This window comes from Mus pahari, chromosome 3, assembly GCF_900095145.1.
Source record: "Mus pahari chromosome 3, PAHARI_EIJ_v1.1, whole genome shotgun sequence".
Lineage (NCBI taxonomy): Eukaryota > Metazoa > Chordata > Mammalia > Rodentia > Muridae > Mus > Mus pahari.
The window spans coordinates 151017702-151037357 of NC_034592.1; the positions used below are offsets into that span (position 1 = coordinate 151017702).

The 19656-nt window shown below is 49.7% G+C and overlaps 1 protein-coding gene across 4 annotated transcripts in view; it reads right to left on the minus strand.

The window, feature by feature from the left end:
• Atp9a (ATPase phospholipid transporting 9A (putative)) overlaps positions 1-19656 on the minus strand; it is a 95346-nt gene that overhangs the window by 68087 nt on the left and 7603 nt on the right. The window contains exon 1 of one of the 4 annotated variants that reach the window (XM_021192207.1): positions 18583-18898. The exons of 1 other annotated variant lie outside the window; for it this stretch is intronic. In XM_021192207.1, coding sequence (XP_021047866.1) covers positions 18583-18602 — 20 coding nt within the window. In that variant the 5' untranslated portion in view covers positions 18603-18898. Of the gene's footprint in view, positions 1-1492; positions 1705-1977; positions 1997-18582; positions 18899-19656 lie in introns of those variants that run through there. 2 more of the 4 variants (XM_029536335.1, XM_029536334.1) reach the window with 2 other exon arrangements.

The following is a 19656-nucleotide window of genomic DNA, read 5'->3' on the forward strand; positions in this document are numbered from 1 at the left end:
CTGAACATGGAGGAGAACTCCAGCTGAGCGCCAGCGTTTCCTGACTACCTGACTGTGGACATGGTGCGACCAGCTGTCTCCCTCTCCTCTGTGATAGCTTCCCCACCTTCCTCTCTAGACAGCTTTTGTTAGGTATTTAATCACACAGTCAAGAGGTAACTAGTGCCATCCTGAAACCCAAAATTATTTCAAAAAAGCTTTCATTAAAAAAAAAGGGGAGGGCTAGAGAGATGGCTCAGTGGGTAAGAGCACCCAACTGCTCTTCCAAAGGTCCTGAGTTCAAATCCCAGCAACCACATGGTGGCTCACAACCATCTGTAACGAGATCTGACTCCCTCTTCTGGAGTGTCTGAAGACAGCTACAGTGTACTTACATATAATAAATAAATAAATCTTTAAAAAGGGGGGGGGGGCTGGGCGTGGTCACGCACGCCTTTAATCCTAGCACTTGGGAGGCAGAGGCAAGCAGATTTCTGAGTTCAAGGCCAGCCTGGTCTACAGAGTGAGTTCCAGGACAGCCAGGGCTATACAAAGAAACCCTGTTTCGAAAAACCAAAAAAAAAAAAAAAAGAAGAAGAAGTGGGGACTTGCGGAAACTAGGAAAGGGGATAGCATTTGAAATGTAAATGAAGAAAATATCTAATTTTTTTTAAAAAGGGAAAAAAAGAAACCTTATATACCTCAAAGAGAATTATGGGTTTGGTATATTTTACAGACAAGAGCAGCGGGTGCAGAATGAAGTCCATGAGGCAAGATATGAGCGACAGCCAGATCCCTCCTTGACCTGTGTGGATCCCCTCCCTGCTCAACTGCGACTATTCCATCAAGGATAGTGGGGGATCGTCTCTCCACCCCAACCATTCTCTTTTTAGTAAATGTTAAAGGCACAAAGCAGAGAAGGCCGCGTCTGTGCCTAGAGAACCTGGAGATGGGCCAACAGCCAGCCAGAGGAGCAGGACCTGCATGCCACTCCCTGTCCAGCCCTCCTGAAAGCATTGGTCACTGGCACCACCCTGATCCCGAGTCTCACACAAGCCAAGGAAACACAGCAGGCTCTACCACCAACACAGTAAAGCCACGGTGAGAACCTGTTTCAGGAGAGCTTTCAATCAGGGGACCTGACGATCACAGCCCCCTAAGGCTACAGTGAAACCTTCACACACATGTGCACACACACACACACACAGGCACGCACGCACCCGCGGACACACACACACTCGCATACACACACTCTCTCACACACATGTGCACACACACACACACACAGGCACGCACGCACGCACCCGCGCGCGTACACACACACATACTCACATACACACACTCTCTCACACATGCGCACACACACACACACACACACACACACACACACACACAAGCCTGATGCTCACCCCATGCTCCTGAACAGGCGGGGAGAAGGAAATTCCCAGACTGCCAGTCCCTGCGCTATCACCAAGCAAAGTAAAACCAGCCAGATATAGCTGCCATGACTCACATAGTGACCGGTGCGCTGTGGGCCCTACTTCACCCCTTCCTCCTGCAGGTCGGGACTGGGTGGGATGCTGGGGAGCAAGAGCTAAACCCACGGGGTCCATGTGTAGCAGGACCCCGAAGCAGAGCCAGCCGGCGAGCTGCCTGCTCAGACGCTCAAAATTTCCATGATGAAACACAATGCTCTTTCTTAAAAATAGCATCCTCATTCCAGTAAACCGAGCTGGGTGGAGCATGCTGGGACACAGACAGGTGCTACAGCCAGTAACTGCTGCCGGCCGGCCACTAAGTCATTCTAAGGCCAGAAGCTGTACAAGAAGCCCCCAAGGACTCCACAGTCACCACATGCCCGCTCTAAGGCAGTCACCGCACTGGCCATGAGGGGACACTAGCTGAAATCCTGTCACCTGACAGGGAGATTAGGAAGCTAAGGCAGAGGAGAGGGGAGGACGGAGGGAGGTGCAGAGGGAGGAAGGAGACCGGACTCACAGGCGGCAGACCACTCCGTATGTAGAACCCCCGGGACTTCTCAGTCTTCCACAACCCTTCACACTGTTATCTATGGGCTGATGAGATGGCCAAGCGGCAAAAGCACTGACTGCACAAGCCTGACGTCTGAGTTCAATTCCCAGAAGCCTCAGCGAACTTCCTGAGAGTCCTCCTGACCATGCCACACTCCCACAAACGTGTAACAAAAGAAAAACAGCTGAGTCCTAGAAAACATTGTACACCACACAGCTAATGGGACATGAAAACTAAGAGAATCTCCGCATACTGTTCCTCCAAGTTTTTGTTTTGATAAAAGGTTCAGAGTATCAGGTAAGCAGGTTGTTATTCCTTAGTAACCTATAGAGGTGTGTGTATGTGCGTGCGCATGTCTGTGTATGCATCTGTCTTGTATGTCTTTGTGTATATGTCTAATGTGTGTGTATGTCTGTCTGTGTGTCTTTGTGTATGCGTCCGTGTGCGTGTCTGTGTGTATGTCTATGTGTGTATATGTCTGTCTGTGTGTCTTTGTGCATATGTTTGTGTGTTTGTCTGTGTGTCTGTCTGTGTGTCTATGTGTCTGTGTACATTCAGACCACCCTTCATAGTGTAAACCAAACACCAGAAGTAAAGCCAACCGCTCCTCAGCAGGAGACCGGTTCAAAGTCTCCAGAGATAATACATAAAATGGAGTTCTCATTGGCCTTGAGAGCTTCAAGCATGCATCAACTTGTTCTATAAACAAAAGGCTGGGGGCTGGAGAGATGCCTTCCAGAGGTCCTGAGTTCAATTCCCAGCAATCACATGGTGGCTCACAACCATCCGTAATGAGATCTGACACCCTCTTCTGGGGTGTCTAAAGATAGCTACAGGGTACTCCATATAATAAATAAATCTTAAAAAAAAAAAAAATTAGCAGCCAGGCGGTGGTGGCGCACATCTTTAATCCCAGCACTTGGGAGGAAGAAGCAGGCAGATTTATGAGTTCGAGGCCAGCCTGGTCTACAAAGTAAGTTCCAGGACAGCCAGGGCTATACAGAGAAACAAACCCTGTCTTGAAACCCTCCCTCAAAAAAAGACTGGAGCTGGGCAGATAGGCAAGTGCCTGCCTCTAAGCACAAGGACCTGAATTCAACCCCGGGACCCATGTGAAAGGCCAGAGCTGTCCCTCTCTGCTTCCTGAGGATGCGATGTGATGAGCTGCCTCATGTTTATAAGGCCTCAAGATGTCACACCTTCCTCACCGTGACAGACAGACCCTGGAACCATAAGCAGAAAAAACGCCTCCTTCCCTCCTTAAAATACACAGCAAAGCAGGATGGAATGCGTCATCCCAGGACTGGGGCAACCGAGGCAGGCAGGTTCCTGGCGCTTCTGGGTCATCCTGACTGACTTGCTCTCTTATAGAACCCAGGACTACCAGCCCAGGAATGGCATCACCCACAAGAGGCCCTCCCACCCTTGATCACTAATTGAGAAAATGCCTTACAGCTGATCTCATGGGGGCATTTCCTCACCTGAAACTCCTTTCTCTGTGATAACTCCAGCTTGTGTCAACACACAAAACCAGCCAATACAGTAGCAAAGACGGAATATAAATTTTAGTAATAACACAGGAGTATCAGAGGGGAGGCGTTCCCAATGTGGAAGTTTGGGAGCGGCCCAGATATTGAGCTGGGCACATTAAATATAAGACTCTGTGCTGTCTGTCTGTCTTTCATTCGAGACTCCACAACACTGGGGTGGTAGTAAGGAATTCACCCAGCAGCTGCCAGGATTAGAGAGGATTATTACTATAGACTGTCATAGAAGGAAACAGACTTCTAGGCTGTCCTCTGACCTCCACACATGCTCTGTGTATTCACAAGCGCTACACACAAAATAAATAAATGTAAACCCGCACATCCTAATTTTACACAGTCATCCTGTTGCTAGGCATAAAAGATGCTGCAGTGGACAAGAATGGGAGGGAGGAAAAGAAAGGGAGGGGGGAGGGAGTGTGTCAATCAACTCTTTGGGAAGTAGGTGCCACTGCCCAAGCACACAAAGACATCAGCCCAGATGAGGGTGGTCCCAGGGGGGCCAGGAGGGAAGTGCACAGACCCTCAATATGCTGTGGAGTAGACACACCCACTCTCCACGAAGCCCAACAAGGTCATGTTTCACTTACTGCTCAGGACTGCACGAGCCAGCCAGGTCTCACATCTGCTGGTCAGGGCAGAGGGAGCCCATGAGAACTCAGGGACCTGCCTGCCCGCCTGCTGGCCAGCATCCCCTGCCGCCTCTGCTTCACCCATCTCTGAGCAGCAGATGCAGGCAAGGAGCCTATGCCTGGCTGATCTGGACCCAAGTCAGGCACCCCCAGGACACGTGGCTCCATTTCTCTGTGGATTTTTTTCCTTTTGCCTGTGTGTGTGTTTGATTCACCATCTATTTTGTAGGCCAGGCTTGCGAACTCCGTCCTCCCGCATAAGGCCACCCCTGGCTTAGTCGTCACCCTCTATTTCGCAGGCCAGGCTTGAGAACTCTGCCCCCCCCCCCCCGCATAAGGCCACCCCTGGCTTTTGCTCCTTACTTTGTTTTGTTTGTGACAAGGTATCTTGAGTTCTGAGAGGGCCTCGGATTCGCTATGCACCTGAGTATGGCTTTGAGCTTCTGATCCTCCTGCCTCGCCTTCCAAGCACTGGGGCTGTTAAATGTATCCTGCCCCCCCCCCCACCAGCCACAGTTTATGTTGTACTACAGATCCAATCTGGGGTCTCACAGTTAGCTCACAGGGACTCCCTGGACTACATCCCCAGCCCTGCTGGGATGTTCTTTAACACCTAAGAGAACTGCCACACCATCACAACAAAAAAATCTATGCCCCATTCTAGATTGACTGCAGGATGGGCTATAAGACAGAGGCCTTTAAGAAGGAGACACTGAGAGATGAACACAGGCCCACAGTGCCTGGGCTTAGTGGGCTGGGTTAGGTGTCAAGCCACACCCACACAGACACACACACACACAACACACACACACACACACACACACACACACACACACACACACACACACGTGCCAACTCCAGCCCAGGTTAAGATTAACAGTGGGGTTTTGGGCCCTCATCTCCAATTCCCAGCTGGCCTTTATGAAAGATATGGCCTGTCTTGCTTAACTACTTTGGGAATATGGAATTATATCCAGGGTGAGGAGAGTATTTAGCGCATAAGAGGAATTCAATTAATTACAGGTTTTTCTTCTTGTGTGCAATGTTTGCTGGAGACAGACTCACCATGTAGCCCTGGCTGGCCTTGACTTACGATGCAGACCAGGCTGGCCTGGGACTCACAGAGATCCATCTGCCGGCTTACAGATGTGCACCACCACCTCTGACTATAAGAAGATTTAGTTTATGTGCACGAGTGTTTTGTCTGCATGTATGTAAGAACACTGTGTGTACGCAGAAGCCAGAAGAGGGCGCTGGATCCCCCAGAAGTTACAGGTGTGAACTGCCACGTGGGGGCTGGTAACAAACTCAGGCCCTTGCTGAGAGCAGCCATGATCCCACCCTCTGAGCCTTCCCACCAGGCCTAATTTCTTACATGCTATGCTTAAAGATTTTTTTTTTTTTAAGAATTTTTTCACGACTTTGTCACCTGCTGATAGCAACAGCTTTTCAACCAGATTAAGACGCGAAGGGAGCAGCGAGACAGCGCCACAGGGGAAGCATTGGAAGCTGAAGCTGAAAAGCTAGAAACCAACTGTGGGAGGAGGAACTGCCTCCCGAAGGCGGTGTTCCGACATCCACACGCTCACCATGGCGCCTGCATCATCATCACCACCACCACCACCATCATTACCATCCTAACTACAAAATGTAAGGGGTTAGAGGGATGGCCCAAGTGTTGAGAGCACAAGAGACCCATGTTCAGTTCCCAGTACAAATAAATATTGGGGGGCTCTTGGACTGTACCTCAAGTTCCAGGGGATCCAATACCTGTTTTTCAATCCCAGCACTCTGGAGGCAGAGGCAAGAGGATCTTCGTGAGTTCAAGGCCAGCCTGGTCTACATAGCAGGTTCCAGGACAGCCAGGGCCACATAGAGACCCTGACATAAAACAAAATTAAAAGAAACCTGCTGTGGGGCTGGGGTGCAGCCCATTGGCAGAGCACCTGCCCAAAATATGCAAGATCTCAGCACAGCAAGAAAACTGTGTGTGCACCTATAGATTTTTCCTTTTTATTTATTTATGAGTACGCTGCAGCTGTCTTCAGACAAACACTAAAAGAGGGCACGAGATCCCATTACAGATGGTTGTGCTGGGAATTGAACTCAGGACCACTGGAAGAGCAGTCAGTGCTCTTAACCGCTGAGCCATCTCTCCAGCCCTATAGATTTCTATAGATACAAAAAGTAGGTGTGGATTTTAGCAAATGATTAAAAATGTATTCCAGAATGGTCCAGAAGCTGGTGGGGCCAACCGAAAAGGAGAACAGGGTGAGGAGCAGGGGCTGATGGGACCATTACCACGATGTACATACGCCTCTGTACCTAATTTTTACGTGAATTGATTTTAAAATGAATACATTTATTTAACAACTAAATAAAACCCGCTTGGGTGGCATGATCAGACAGAGTTCCCATACAGCATGTGTGGGGTTCTATGTTTTGTCCTTAATACTGCAAAATAAATCAAAGCCCACCACCTTGGCTCGCAGAAAGCTCACAGGTCACTGGCTTCCACATGGCCTGCCGGCCGGCCGCCAGCTGTGTCTGACCTGTCTGAGGTGATGATTAACTCGCAGGTCTTTCACATGCCCAGGGCACCGGGTGCTCTTCCTGCCTGCCTGCCTGCCTGCACTTCCTCCTTGATCTAAGCCCATTTTGTCACAGGTTGTAAAACAGGTGTATCATGCAGCCCGCAGCCAGCGCTAGGCACAATGGGAACCTAGAGAGTGGCGGCAGCAGAGTGTAATGGAGCAGGACGGTGACCCCAGCACGTAGGCAACAGATGCAGGGAGAGTTCGAGGTTAGCCTAGGCTACACAAGACCATGCCTAAAAAAAAAAAAAAAAAAAAAAAAAATCCATTTCCCCCTGGATACCAAAGCAGCCAATCATGTAACAGTTCGTACACTTACTAAGTGCAGCCCCCACGCATACCAGTGAGTCCTTCAGCCAACCCCTGCCCATGAGAAACAATTTCTCAGGAAATCCCAAGTGGGAAGGACAGATGGCTGTGGTCCAGAGTTCTTCTGCCATGCCACCCCACTGTGCAGAGCTGCCTCTGAGCTCCCAGACTGGCAACCTTGGAAGGAGCCTAGGGACAGAGGCAGGACCATACCAGGTACTCCCCAGCAGCAGCTCTGTCCCACTAGCTCCCACCTTCCCATGGTAGTTAACACCTACTTGGTATATTGTGGCACCAAGTTTTAAGGTCCATGGATAGACGCTACATACCCCACCCATTCCTTCTTGAGACAATGAGCAGCTGCTTGTAATACCAGCAGTGGAAGGCAGAGGCAGGAGGATCACTACAAGTTCAAGGTGAGGCTGACAACACAGTGAAATCAGGTAGGGTTCCACTGCTGTGAAGACACACCATGACCAAGGCAACTCTTTTTTTTTTTTTTTTTTTTTTTTTTTAAATATTTATTTATTATATGTAAGTACACTGTTGCTGTCTTCAGACACTCCAGAAGAGGGCGGCAGATTTCATTACAGATGGTTGTGAGCTACCATGTGGTTGCTGGGATTTGAACTCAGGACCTTTGGAAGAGCAGTCAGTGCTCTTAACCACTGAGCCATCTCTCCAGCCCCCAAGGCAACTCTTACAAGGACAACATTGAATTGGGGCTGGCTTACAGGTTCAGAGGGTCAGTCCATTATCAAGGCAGGAGAAAGGCAGCATGCAGGCAGGCATGGTGCAGGAGGAGCTAAGAGTTCTACATCTTCATCTAAAGGCCGCTAAGACTGGCTTCCAAGCAGTTAGGACAAGCCCATGCCCACAATAACACACTTCCTCCAACACGGCCACACCTACTCTAAAAAGGTCATACCTCCAAATAGTGCCACCTCCTGGCATATACAGACTGTAACATCCCACTCCCTGGCCCCCATAGGCTTGTTCAAATATGAGTCTAAGGGGGTCATACCTAACATAATGCAAAATACATTTAGTCCAACTTCCAAAGTTCCCATAGTCTATAGCAGTCTCAACAATGTTAAAAAACCAAGGTTCAAGGTCTCTTCTGAGATTCATCCAATCACTTAACTACGATCCCCAAAGCAAGACAGGAAACCAGCTGAACAAAGTCCAAACTCTGCATCTCCATGTCTGATGTCAAAGAGGTCTTCAGATCTCCACTCCTTTTTCATCTTTGTTGACTGCAACAAACTTCTTCCTCCTGGGCTGGTCCTACTTCCTGTTAGCAGCTTTTCTTGGCAGACAGCTCTGCCATCTTTAACATCTTGGCGTCTCCAAGTCAACTTCAGCTTTACAGCTTCTTATTCCAATGTCTGGGATCCACACAAGGTCTTCTGGGCTCCTCCAAAGGGCTTGGGTCACATCTCTAGCTCTGCCCTCTGTAGCTCAGGTGGATCTACTCCTCTGCTGCTGGTGGTGGTTGCGATCATCCCATGGCACTGGTATCTCCACACTGGGGCCTTCTGCTGCAACTAAGCTTCACCAACAGCCTCTTATAGGCTCTCTCCATGGTACCAAATCTCAACTCCTTTCCATGACCCCTTCAGTCCTGAACCACCAACTGTAACTGAGGTTGCACCTTCTCCAATGGCCTTCCACGGCCTCTCACTGTGACAAGTGTCAGCTGTTCTTCATGACCCCTTCATGCCTTCAAAACCAGTACCACCTGGGAGACTCAAACACATTACCAAGTCCAGCTGCAGCACGAGGTATATAACCTTGTCTATCTCTGGAACACAGCGTCTTTGTGCTCTCAGAAAACACTTCCCAGAAGATTTCACCTCAGTGATGTTGGTCTCTTCTTAATCACCACTAATTTCTTAGCTCCAGCTAACCAGCATCAATTGTCCCAGTAGTCCCTTGTATTTTTCACTCTAAGGCCAGAGCCACATGGCTGAAGCTGCCGAGTTCTGCTGCTTGCTGGGGCTGGAATATACCCGCCCCCATTCTTTACCAGCTTTGCTATTTCCAGTCCCCTCACTGCCTAAGCTTGGCTGTCCTGAAACCTGCTAGGCAGACTGACCTTGAACTCAAGAGGTCTGCGTGGCTCTGCCTCCTGAATGCTGGGATTAAAGGCTAGACATAAGCTTCTCTCCTTAGAACCTGCTCTGTACCAGGCTGGGTTTGAACTCAGAGATCTGCTTGCCTCTGTCTCCTGGAATTAAGGTGTGTACCACCTTGCCTGGGCCTAACCATTTCGTTGCCACTATGCCTCAAGATCCAGATCAAAAGCCTGTGCCCTCCATTTCTGGACTGTAGTTCATTCCAAATTAAAAGTCCAAGTGAAAACCATAACCAAGTAATAACACCTAATATAACAATTCCTTGTTCAATGGAAAATGCATAAACAATAAGCTTAGCAGGGTGGGATCTTGCCCCCTTAATCTTTATCTCCTCAAACACGGGATTCCATTCCACTTCCCTTCCTGGTGCCCTTTTATTACTTGAATCATACATTTTACATTTTTCCTTTCTCAGCTCGCTATGCTTGTTCAAAATGCTCTTCATGAGACCAAAGAATGAAGTCTCTGTTAGGCTTTTTTGAGACCTCCTTTGTCAATGCAATAAAATATTAACCGCTGGGTATGGTGGTGCACGCCTTTAATCCCAGCACTTGGGAGGCAGAGGCAGGTGAATTTCTGAGTTCGAGGCCAGCCTGGTCTACTGAGTGAGTTCCAGGACAGCCAGGGCTACACAGAGAAACCCTGTCTCGAAAAACCAAATAATAATAATAATAATAATAGTAATAATAATAATAAATAAAATAAAATATTAATCTCTGTACCTTAGTCTCAGGCAGACTCTTCAGACAAGGACGAAAAGCAGGCACATTCTTCACCAAAATACCACAGAAACAGTCACTAGGCCACAAACTGAAACACCTTAGGCCTGGTCTGCACAGTTCAAATCACTCGCAGTAATAGTCGTCCATATACTACAGCCCATTAAGCCCCACTTAAAGCATCCCACAGCTCTCCAAATCCAAAGTCCCCAAATGTACATTCTTCCAACCAAAGGCATGCTCAGGCCTATCACAGCAACACCCCAGTCCCTGGTTCCAACTTCTGTCTTGGTTTCCATTGTTGTGAACAGACACCATGACCAAGGCAACTCTCATAAGGACAACATTTAATTGGGGCTGGCTCATAGATTCAGAGGTTCAGTCCATTATCATCAAGGTGGAAACATGGCATCATCCAGGCAGACATGATGCAGGAGGAGCTGAGAGTTCTACATCTTCATCTGAAGGCCACTAGGAGAAGACTGACTTCCAGGCAGCTAGGGACAAGGGTCTTAAAGCCCGCACCCACAGTGACACACCGGCTCCAACAAGGCCACACCTCTAAACAGTGCCACTCCCTGGGCCAAGCATATTCAAACCACCATGTCACGTCTCAAAGAAAATACAGAAAAGCTGGGTATGATGACACAAGACCCAGGAGGCAGATGCAGGGGGATCTCTGTGAGTCTCACGCCAGCTAGAGCTACATACTGAGACCAAGTCTCAAAAACCCCAAACTGGGTCTGGAGAGATGGCTCAGCAACTCAAGAGTCCTTCCTGCTGTTGTAGGAACCAGAGCTCAATGACTAGCGCCCCTCTGAGGCTGCTCTGTGTTTCCAGCTCCCAGGGCCCCCCCAATACCATGGACCCCTGATACCAGGTACATCGTGGTGCTCATACATACATGAAGACAAAACACTCAGAAGAGAAATAACCAAGATCTCCTTTTGGGGGAGGAGGGTCAAGACAGGGTTTCTTTTTGTAGCTGTTCTAGAAGTCGCTCTGTAGACCAGGCTAGCCTTGAACTCACAGATCCCACCTGCCTCTGCCTCCTGAGTGCTGAGATCAAAGACATGCGCCACAGCTGCCTGGCCCTTAATTTTTTTTTTTTTTTAATAAAAATCCCAAATAACAACAAAGCACTGGTTGGTGTTAACCTTGGCATTTTTCAAAAAGGAACTCAGTCGCTCCAGGTCATGGGTAAAAGCAGCTCGGCCCAAACTTGAACCACACAGTCTTGTTTGCATACGGAGTCTCCCCGAAGTCAGCCAGGCCTTGGGGAACCGCCACCTCACTATGAACTTTCCTCTCCCTTCTCCTGTTCCCACGGAGACCAGCAGCAAGCCACTGCTACAGACAGCTCAGCTGTGGTGTGGGCGGGGCCTTGTCACTGAGAAGCCTCAGCAAAGCCACAGGAAAGGCTGCTGGGACCCTGTACAGTCCTGCAGTGAGTGACCATTACCCCAGCACCCGGGAGAATGAAGCAGGAGAGTCAGGGGTTCAAGGTCAGCCTTGGCAGTGCGTTCCATTCCGCAACAAAATTAAAGCCATAGAAATGTTGTGCCTGTCCAAGGAGGGAGGCTGCAGCCAGGACTCAGGCTGGGAGTGTGAGGCCAGCTTAGTGACCAGGCACTGTCAGCAGGCAGACGCAGGACCCTGGGCCCCGGCTATGCTACAAACCCCCTTTTCAGGGAAGCCAGACATGACTGCATCCAGCCCTCTCACCCACAGCAGCTTGAGATGACAAACTGTGACCCACACCTGTCATCCCAGCCCTGATGGAGACAGACTGTGGGACCAGCCTGGGCTACATAATAAGACCCTACCTCAAAAAGACCAGAATAACTTACTTAGTTTTGCTTTTGCCGAACCTTCCAGAAACCCACATAATAAAATGTGGTCAGACCCCTTGAGCATCTACTAACTTGAGAATGTGGCCAATAAAAATTCCTCCAAAGACAAGGTTCTGCATGATGGCTTAGCAAGTGAAGGAGTTTGCCACTAAGCCTCGTGGCTTGCACAGTCCCCAGGCCCATGTGGATGGAAGAGAAAACCGGTTCCACAACTATCTGACCTCCACATGAGGCCCATGGTATACACCCACCCCCAACCCAACAGACAACAGTAAAATTTTCGTTTATTTATTTAGACAAGATCTCACTATGTAGCCCAGGCTGGCCTCCTAAGCACCAGGATTGAAGGTGTATGCCACACCTAGCATAATATATATATACATATCTTAAAAACTATATAAAGTTTATCAAGACTATCTCCAATACAAAAAAATTATAATTTGCAATAGTGAAAACAAGCTGGAAAACCCTCACTGACTAGCCTCCGAGGGAAGCCAACAGCAATGTTAACGGAGGCTGAGACGCGAATCCTCAGCTCATAGCCACAGTCCAGCTCCGGGGATGGAGCCAACACCCTCTTCACCCTCTGCTGTCACACATACGCGCATACACACAGATTCTTAAGAGGTTGAGCTTTATAGAACTAGTGAGCCGTGGTACTTGTGTAGCCTATGCAAAGGCCCTGCATCCCAACCTAGCACTGTGAAGTGGGGACAATGATCATTAGGTGCTGCACCATTAACTTTCCTATACCAGGGATCATCACTCTAATACAAGGGCTGTGATTTAAAAATCCCCCTGGGAAGCTCATCAGATGACCTACAGCCTATCTAAGTCCTCTGAGGTAAGGACTGGATGAGGCCAGCCTGGGCTACACGAGGCCCTGCCTCAAAGCAATCATCCCACTGGGGCCCCAGAGCCGGGGGTTCTCGCTGTAGTTCTGGGCTGTACAAGGTCTTCCTGGTCCCACAGGCCCTCCTCATTCTTGTACCCACTGACTCATGACTACGTCCCCAAGGCTCAGCCAAGGCTTAGCTGCGAAGTCTCAGTGATACCCCAGCCGTGACGCACCGGCTGGGATAGTTTGAGCAACTTTCAAGCACCAGGCCGGCGTGGGTTCAGTCTGCAAGGCTGAGACCCAGGGTCCGAGAAGTGTCTGGAGACCTCACTAAGGCCTAGAAACAGGGGCTACGGAAGGAGGGGGAGAAAGAAAGGGAGGGAGGGACAGACGGAGAAGGGGAGGAGAAAGCAACAGAAAGGATGGGGGCCGGGGGGCGGCCGGGGCATGCTCTACAGACCTCACTCTCCTGGAGCATCTAGCAGCAGGAGCATGCGCAATTCCCCAGACAAGCCTTCCACACCTAGGGCAGGGCGCTGACTGACACCTAAGACTCCAAGTTCACCCAAGCCTTCCCAGGCACATGATGTGTGTTGGTGCACGCAAGCTGCCACCCACCGCCAGGAGTGTGCCTCTGGTGTCCCCAGCACTGAAGTTGCCAGCCACAGCGTCGTCGGTACACAGTAAATATTTACGGGGTGCGTGAATCCATGAGTCCCGGGGGGGGGCTGTTTTTAGTCTTCACGCTATGCTGTAAATTTCAGTTTGGCTTTGGGCGAGTGTGCGGAGCAAGCAGATAGGCTGGCCTTGTGAGATGGCAGACAGAACCAGGAGAGTCACTGGGCTGCGGGGCTTACCCAGACACGAGAGGCCTCTCTCCCCAATGCTTTCCCTCTTGTCTCTGATGTCACTATGCTTTGGACCACAGAGTTCAGAACCAAACGCGGAACCAACTTGGGAAAATGCAACATTCTTCTTCCTTTTTTCTTTCTTTCCAGTCCAAGGGCTGAACTAGGCCCTGGTCCTGGTTAAGCACTCGCTTGCCCACTGAGGCACATCCATGGCCTCTACCGTGCCATTTGAGATGTTATTAGTGCAAGGCACGGTGTGCACACTTGTAATCCCAGCCCTCTGAGACAGAGGCAGAGGATTGCTCAAGTCTGATACCAGCCAGGGCTATAATGCAAGAGCCTGTCTTAAAAGGCAGAATGCAGTGGCTCACATCCACAACCCCAGTACCCCGGAGGATGAGGCAGGAGGATTACTACACACACTTCCAAGGCTCACCTAGAATATGGAGTGAGACCTGTCTCTCATCATCAGCCACCATGGGCTGCCATTCTCTCTACCTGCTTCTACCTTCCTGTTCAGGGCAGGCTGTCTGTGGTCCTGACGATGGAATCCGGCATCTCCCACAAGCTATGCGAGTGCGACTTCTATACTTCTCCGTGTGTGAAGAGGCAATATATGCAGCTTGTACTCACACAGAGGGCTGGGGTTTTATAGTTCTGTGTCTTCTTACTGCGTGGACTTGGCTGCCCTGGAACTCACTCTATAGGCCCAGGAATTCATACCCTTGGACTCATGGAGGTTCCCTGCCTCTGCCTTCCAAATGCTGGGACTAAAGGAGGGGAAGGGACCACTGTTTCATTTAGTTTGTTTTGTGTGTTGTTTGGGTTTTTTTTGTTTGTTTTGTTTCTTTGGTTTTGGTTTTATGTTTTTTGTTTTTTGGGTTTTTTTGTTTGTTTGTTTTCAAGACAGGGTTTCTCTGTGTAACCCTGGCTGTCCTGGAACTCACTCTGTAGATCAGGCTGTGTTTTGTTTCTTAATTCAAAGACTGACTGTATAAAAGCTAAAATGTGACCAGGTGGCACCCACCTTTACTCCCAGCCCTCGGGAGGCAGAGGCAGGTCTATGTCTGAGTTCAAGGCCAGCCTAGTCTACAGAGTGAGTTCCAGGACAGCCAGGGCTAAAGTGTGTTCCAAGTCAATGATCAATTTTAAAGGTGAGAATAGGGGCTGGAGAGACGGCTCAAAGACTAAGATGACTGGCTGCTCTTACCAAGGGCCACGGTTCAGATCCCAGCACCCACATGATGGCTCGCAAGCGTAACTCCATCTCCCTCTTCTGGCTCCTGTGGGTACCGCACATGTGGTGCACAGACATACATGCAGTCGGAACATAAAGTAGCCTCATCAATTTAAAAATGAAATAAGCAAATAAATCTGAGAGTAAACATTTAAATATGTCCAACTTTCTCTTTCAGTGTCATAAACATTACTCACCGGGTGCAGATCAATACTAGCTTGGAAAACAGACACCACTTCTGAGAATGTGGAGTGGCTACTGTAACCAGCTCAGCCTGGGCACCGAGAGCCACCAGCTTGAGCAGGGGGTGTGGCTCAGTCAGCAGAATGCCCTAGAGCCCTTCTCCACCCCACAAAACCCCAGACAGAGTGGTGGCGCACGTCTGCGAGCCCAGGACTCGGGAGTTTAATACATTTTCACTGATTTATTTTATATGAGGGGGAGAGAAGAGGGGGGAGGGGAAGAGGAAGGGACAAGGGGGAGGGGAAGGGGAGGCCACAGAAGTGCTCAGAGAACAACCAGAGGATGTCTCTCCTAGAACCATAGGGGGGTCCTAAGAATCGAACTCAGACCTTCAGGTTTGGCAGCAAGCGCCTTCGCTCACCGAGCCGTCTCACTAGCCCTGCAGCACGTTTATTAGCAGCTCTAGAGCTGGACTGAACTCATCAGCATCCATTTAAAATAAAGCTTTATTAGGAACAGTGAGGTAGAGCTCCTGCCGACATGGCAGGCAATGGTCACTCTAGGACATTTCTGTGTTGTTGCAAAAGATCAAAAGTTTAGGGTGGGTCCCTGGATTGTACTTCCCCGCACACCGTCGGGGTCTCAAGGCTGGATCTGGGGCCCCCTGACCATCTCGTTCTATCTTACTACATTTGTATGTGGTTATTTGGGAGAGGGGGTTGTATGGGGCCACCTGCTTGTCACTGCACACACGTGGAAGTCGAGACAGCTCTCAAGGCCCCATTCTCAGCTTGGGTCATCAGACTCCCCTTTACCTCCTGAGCCATCTCAACAGCCCATGTCTTGTCTTTTAGTCTATGTGTACAATCATGTTTTATCTTAATGATGTCTTTAATTGGTCTTCCAAAAAAAACAGTCACATTCAAAGCTAGGGTTTCTATATAGGAATCTGGGGGGTGGGGGTGGGAATACAGCAGAGCCCACACCACTTCTCAAGCAAGCCCTGAGAATTTGGGGAGACCCTGTGTTAAAGAGTGAGGGGAGAGCTGGGGGCACGGCTCAGAGGTGCAGACCCGGCCTAAACAACAAAGCAACATAAGAAACTTCTTTCCATTCGCGATTAAAAAGCTGATCTCACTCCGGGGAACAATGTCCAGGTAGGAGTTCAGGGTGCACAGGGTTTGAAGACAGATGAGACACTTTAGAAGTACAATGGGCCACTCAAAGGGAGTGGGGGCTGCATGGGCCCGGGCTAACTCTGCCCCATTAAGAGCCATTTACCAAAGCCTGGGAACAGTGCTGGCTGTCACAGTGCAGGGAGGGGGCAGTGCTGGCACCCAGTGGGTGGAGCCTGGGATGCTACCACACCCTCCATGACAAAAGGACAGACCACCAAATGCTAACCATCAGTCCTGCTGAGGATGAGCAGGACAGAAGCCCACCCTGGCCAAGCCTGGCTTCATTGATCATCATCAATCGTTGCCACAGACTGCCCAGAGGCCATCCACTGCCAGACTCTGCCACAGCAGGGGCTCCTACCATTGCCTCTCCTCAGGGACAGCAGCCAAGGGCTAATATCTGAGAGGCAACAGGGAAGCTCTGTGGCCAGGGAGTCCACCTTTCCAGTTCTTGCTGGAAGCCTCCATCCCCAATGGCATCCCTTCCAGCTCTCCTTCCCCCCCCCCGGTCAAACTCAGCCCAGGGCTGGCAAGACAGCTCGGCAGTTAAGAGCACTTCCTGCTACCAGAGGACCTAGGTTTAATCCCAGCACCCACAAGGCGGCTCACAGCCTCCTCTAGCTTCAGGCTCAGGGACCTAACGTTGTCATCTAATCTCTAAAGACCTCTGCACACAGGGGATGACACACACACAAATTTACAAATTATAAAGTAAATAAAAGTTTACCCAGTCTGGGATATAGTTCAAATGGGAGACTGCCTATCATGGGTGAAGCAAGCCCCGAGATTCACCCCTAGAGCCAAATAAACCAGCTATGGTGGTGCAGGCCTGGAATCAGAACACGCAGGACCCATGTAGAGACAGAAGGGTCAGAGGTTCAAGACTATCCCAGACTACATACCAAACCGGAGGTCAAAGATACTTGAGACTGTGTCACACGCATGCACACTCGAGAGCACACACACGTAGACACACACATGCACACAAGCATAGATACAATCACAAACATACACGCATGCACACGTGCACGCACACACATGCATGCACACAGCCATACCTTAGCAGACCCTCTGGTCCACAGAACACAGGTATCTTAGTCTCTGCATACTGAGATTCTCTCCTTTCCTCCAGGACCTCCTGGCTTGAACACTGCACATCTGGTCAGGACCAGTTATCACAGGCCACTGTCCCTTGAACAGCAGCCATGGCTCCCAGCATTAGAACAGCCTCCTGGCTTTTTCTCCAATGACCCTTGTTTTCAATTACACTGTAAAGAGACGCCCTGTCACCACTACAAAGAGAAAGCGACCATCACTAGGCACCACGGAACCACACAACTAACTCCATGTTTTCCATGGCCTGTCCGTGCACACACACTTGTCAACTCGCACTGACCACAGAACAGAAACCTGAAATAAAAACTAGCTTCCAGCCTCAATGTGAGGGGAGATGATTAATCTTATTGTCTTATTGCGGCTTGATAAGCCATGTTTGGATGCTGCCTGAGTGGCTTGCCCTGTTCTGAAGAAAAACAGAGGAGGATGTGGAGGAGGGAAAACTGAGGTCAGGATATAACATATGAGAGAATAAATTAATATATATATATATTAATATATATAAATAATATATATATATATATTAAAAGGGAAAACATTTGAAATGTAAATTAAGAAAATATCCAAGAAAAATAAAATGAAAGAAAACAAAGATGATGGAAGGGAGAAAGAGAGAGAGAGAGAGAGAGAAAGAGAGAGAGAGAGAGAAAGAGAGAGAGAGAGAGAAGCTAGCTGTATTCCATAAAGACAATACAACCAATCCTTTTTTAAGACCAAGTCTTATATAGCCAAGGCTAGCCAGCCTCAAACTTACTATGTAGCCAAGGCTGGCCTAGGATTTCTGATTCTCCTGCCTCTACCTCTCCAGTGCTGAGACTATAGGTATGCACCACCTATAATAAGATTATAATATAAAAATTTTATAATCATATAAAGAGATTAAAACTAATCTTTTCTCTTTAAAAACTAAACCAAAGCTGAATGCTAAGTGCTTTAGCCCTAGCCCTTGGAAGACAGACGCAGGAAGATCTCTGAGTTTAAGGCCTGCCTGGTCTACAGTAAGAGTCCTAGGACAGCCAGGGCTACCCAGAGAAACCCTGTCTTGAAAAACCAACAATAACAACGGAACCAACCCCTCCGGGGTGGGGCTGGCTCACTAGAACAGCACCTGCCCGCATGCAAAAGGCCCCAGGAATGGAATCCAGAGCCAAGAATCATGCTGAGCGGAGCCTGCTTCCAAACAAACTGCAAATGAACACCAAAGTCCACTGCACCTGAAGCAGAAGGCACTTCCTGTCTGGGAGGGAACCTGAGTGGCCACAGAGAAGCAGTGGAAAGTCCACACACAGGCTGCCCCGCAGCTTATCCCTTGCAACCCTGGCTCTTCTCTGTGGGGACTGGCACCAATGGCTCCCCCTCCCCCTCCCCCCGGGGCCCTACCTGGGCTGACATTCACACATCCTCTGGTATCCACAAGGACAGGCTCATCCGGTCTCTTTGACTGGCAGAGGGAGGGACTCTGTGGCTGGCAGCGGATGGCACAAAAGGAGCTGGCAGAGGGCAGGGAGATGACTTCCTGATGGGCCCCGGCCAAGACTTCTTCCCACTGTTTGTATCCCAGAACGCAGAGCCCTTCTAGAGACACCTCAAACCAGAACGGGAGAAGGCAGCCAGGAGGGAGAGCAGCTCTAGACTTCACCCAGCGGCGGAGTCTCCTCCCCACACACCCCGGAACGCTAGGCACGGCGGCCACCCCTCTTCACACTGAACAAAGGAGTGTATTGAACGCATTCTGGGTGTGATAGCTCACAGCTGGAATCCCAACGGAGCACTGCAGTTTGAGGGCAGCCTGGGCTACAAAGAGACCCTGTCTCAAAAAAGGCCAAAACTGGGCTGGAGAGATATGTCAATGGTTAGAGTGGTTAAAGCGTGTGTGCCATCTGGCTCTTTTAGATGGCTTTGTTTGAATACAGCAATTTTTAAAATGTCTTTAAAAACATGTCATGCTCAACTGGGCAGTGGTGGCGTCCTCTTTTAACCCCAGCACATGGGAGGGAGACAGAGGCAGGTGAATCTCTGAGTGCCAAGCCAGCCTGGTCTACAGAGTGAGTTCCAGGACAGCCTGGGCTACACAGAGAAACCCTGTGTGTGTGGGGGGGGGGGGGGAGGAAAACCAACCAACCAAACAAACGAACCAGAAGCATCTGTGTGGGCTGGGCAGGTGTCCTCCGCTGGTCGGGCTTGTCCAAGTCCTCACTTCAACCTTAACTATAAATGCTTAGCCCTTCAATAAACACCAAAGGCCACTGTGCTGGTGAGCGAACAGGGCAGGTTCAGGAAGCAGACACCTCTTGGGTCTTAAACAAACATTTGCTATTCCTCCATCCACTCCCAAGCACACCCCCACCTCCACCCGTGTGTCTGTCTGTCTGTCTGTCTGTCTGTCTGTCTCTCTCTCTCTCTCTCTCTCTCTCTCTCACACACACACACACACACACACACACACACACTCAC